General features: G+C 44.7%; 1 protein-coding gene across 1 annotated transcript; it reads left to right on the top strand.

Moving 5' to 3' along the window:
* The first annotated feature begins 6 nt into the window (after window positions 1–6).
* Window positions 7–1,111, top strand: LOC121937996 (E3 ubiquitin-protein ligase TRIM21-like). Its single transcript, XM_042481286.1, has one exon. It carries the CDS (start codon window positions 53–55, stop codon window positions 1,064–1,066), a length of 1,014 nt encoding a protein of 337 aa, XP_042337220.1. The 5' UTR covers window positions 7–52; the 3' UTR covers window positions 1,067–1,111.
* The last annotated feature ends 320 nt before the right edge of the window (window positions 1,112–1,431 follow it).

Genomic DNA, 1,431 nt, shown 5'->3' with positions numbered 1-1,431 from the left:
ATATGAAGGAAAGAAGGCTGAACTGAGGAAAACACAAGCTGAAATCCAGCAGATGATGAGGAGAAGACGACTGAAGATTCAGGAGATCAAACGCTCAGTCGACCTCAGTGAGAAAGACGCAGACAGAGAGATCGCAGAAGGTGTTCAGGTCTTCACGGCTCTGATGGAGTCTGTTGAGAGAAAACTGAACGAGCTCATCAACACGATCAAAGAGAAGCAGAAATCAACAGAAAAACAGGCCGAGGTTTTCATCAAAGAGCTGGAACAGGAAATCTCTGAGCTGAAGAAGAGAAGCTCTGAGGTGGAGCAGCTCTCACGCTCTGAAGACCACCTCCATCTTCTCCAGAGTGTCCAGTCCCTGAAAGCTGCTCCACCCACCAAGGACTGGACACAGGTCAGCATCCATCCACCATCATATGAGGGGACTGTGGTGAGAGCTGTGTCTCAGCTGGAGGAGACTTTTGGTAAAGAGATGAAGAAACTGCTTGAGTCTGAGCTGAAGAGGGTCCAGCAGTATGCAGTGGATGTGACTCTTGATCCTGATACAGCAAATCCTGCTCTCGTCCTGTCTGATAATGGAAAACAAGTGAATTGTGGAGATGTGGACAAGAAACTCCCAAAAACCCCAACAAATGTTTCTGATTGTACTTGTGTTTTAGCAAAGCAGAGTTTCTCTTCAGGAAAATTCTACTTTGAGGTTCAAGTAAAAGAAAAGACTAAATGGTCTTTAGGAGTGGCCAGAGAGTCGATAAACAGGAAGGAAAACGTCACGTTGAGTCCTCAGAATGGTTTCTGGACTGTAGGGTTGAAACATGGAAATAAATATGAGGCTCGTACCCGCCATCCAGTCCGTCTCTCTCTGAAGTGTCAGCCCCAGAAGGTGGGGGTGTTTGTGGATTATGAGGAGGGTCTGGTCTCCTTTTATGACGTAGATGCTGCAGCTCTCATCTACTCCTTTACTGGCTGCTCCTTCACTGAGAAACTCTTCCCATTCTTCAGTCCCAGTTTTAATTATGGAGGTACAAACTCTGCACCTCTGATCATCACTCCTGTCAGAGTAAACTGATCACTTATCCGCTGTTTACCCTACATGTGCTCATCTCTCAGCACTGTTCGGTTATAACTGTTTACATTTTCAGTTGTTTAATGGAAACTGATGAGACGGCTCATGAGTCAAAGAAATCTGTAAATATCTGATTAAAAAAAAAACAAGTTTTTGAGGCCTAAGTAAGGAGTGATATTTTGTCTTCTGGACCGACTCAGAGGGTCTCCACATCACAGTTCACCTGAAGAATTTTAAATGTGTTTTTAATATTGAGTCCTTGACTGGGGAAAAGACACCATGTCCTGTTTTAGGTAAGACGACTCACTTTCTGCTTCCATCTTTTTGCTCGAGGAACTTTGACCTCCAGATTAACATGGCCAAGTCGA

Source organism: Plectropomus leopardus, unplaced genomic scaffold (genome assembly GCF_008729295.1).
Source record: "Plectropomus leopardus isolate mb unplaced genomic scaffold, YSFRI_Pleo_2.0 unplaced_scaffold28133, whole genome shotgun sequence".
Lineage (NCBI taxonomy): Eukaryota > Metazoa > Chordata > Actinopteri > Perciformes > Serranidae > Plectropomus > Plectropomus leopardus.
This window is presented reverse-complemented; position numbering and strand designations above follow the sequence as displayed.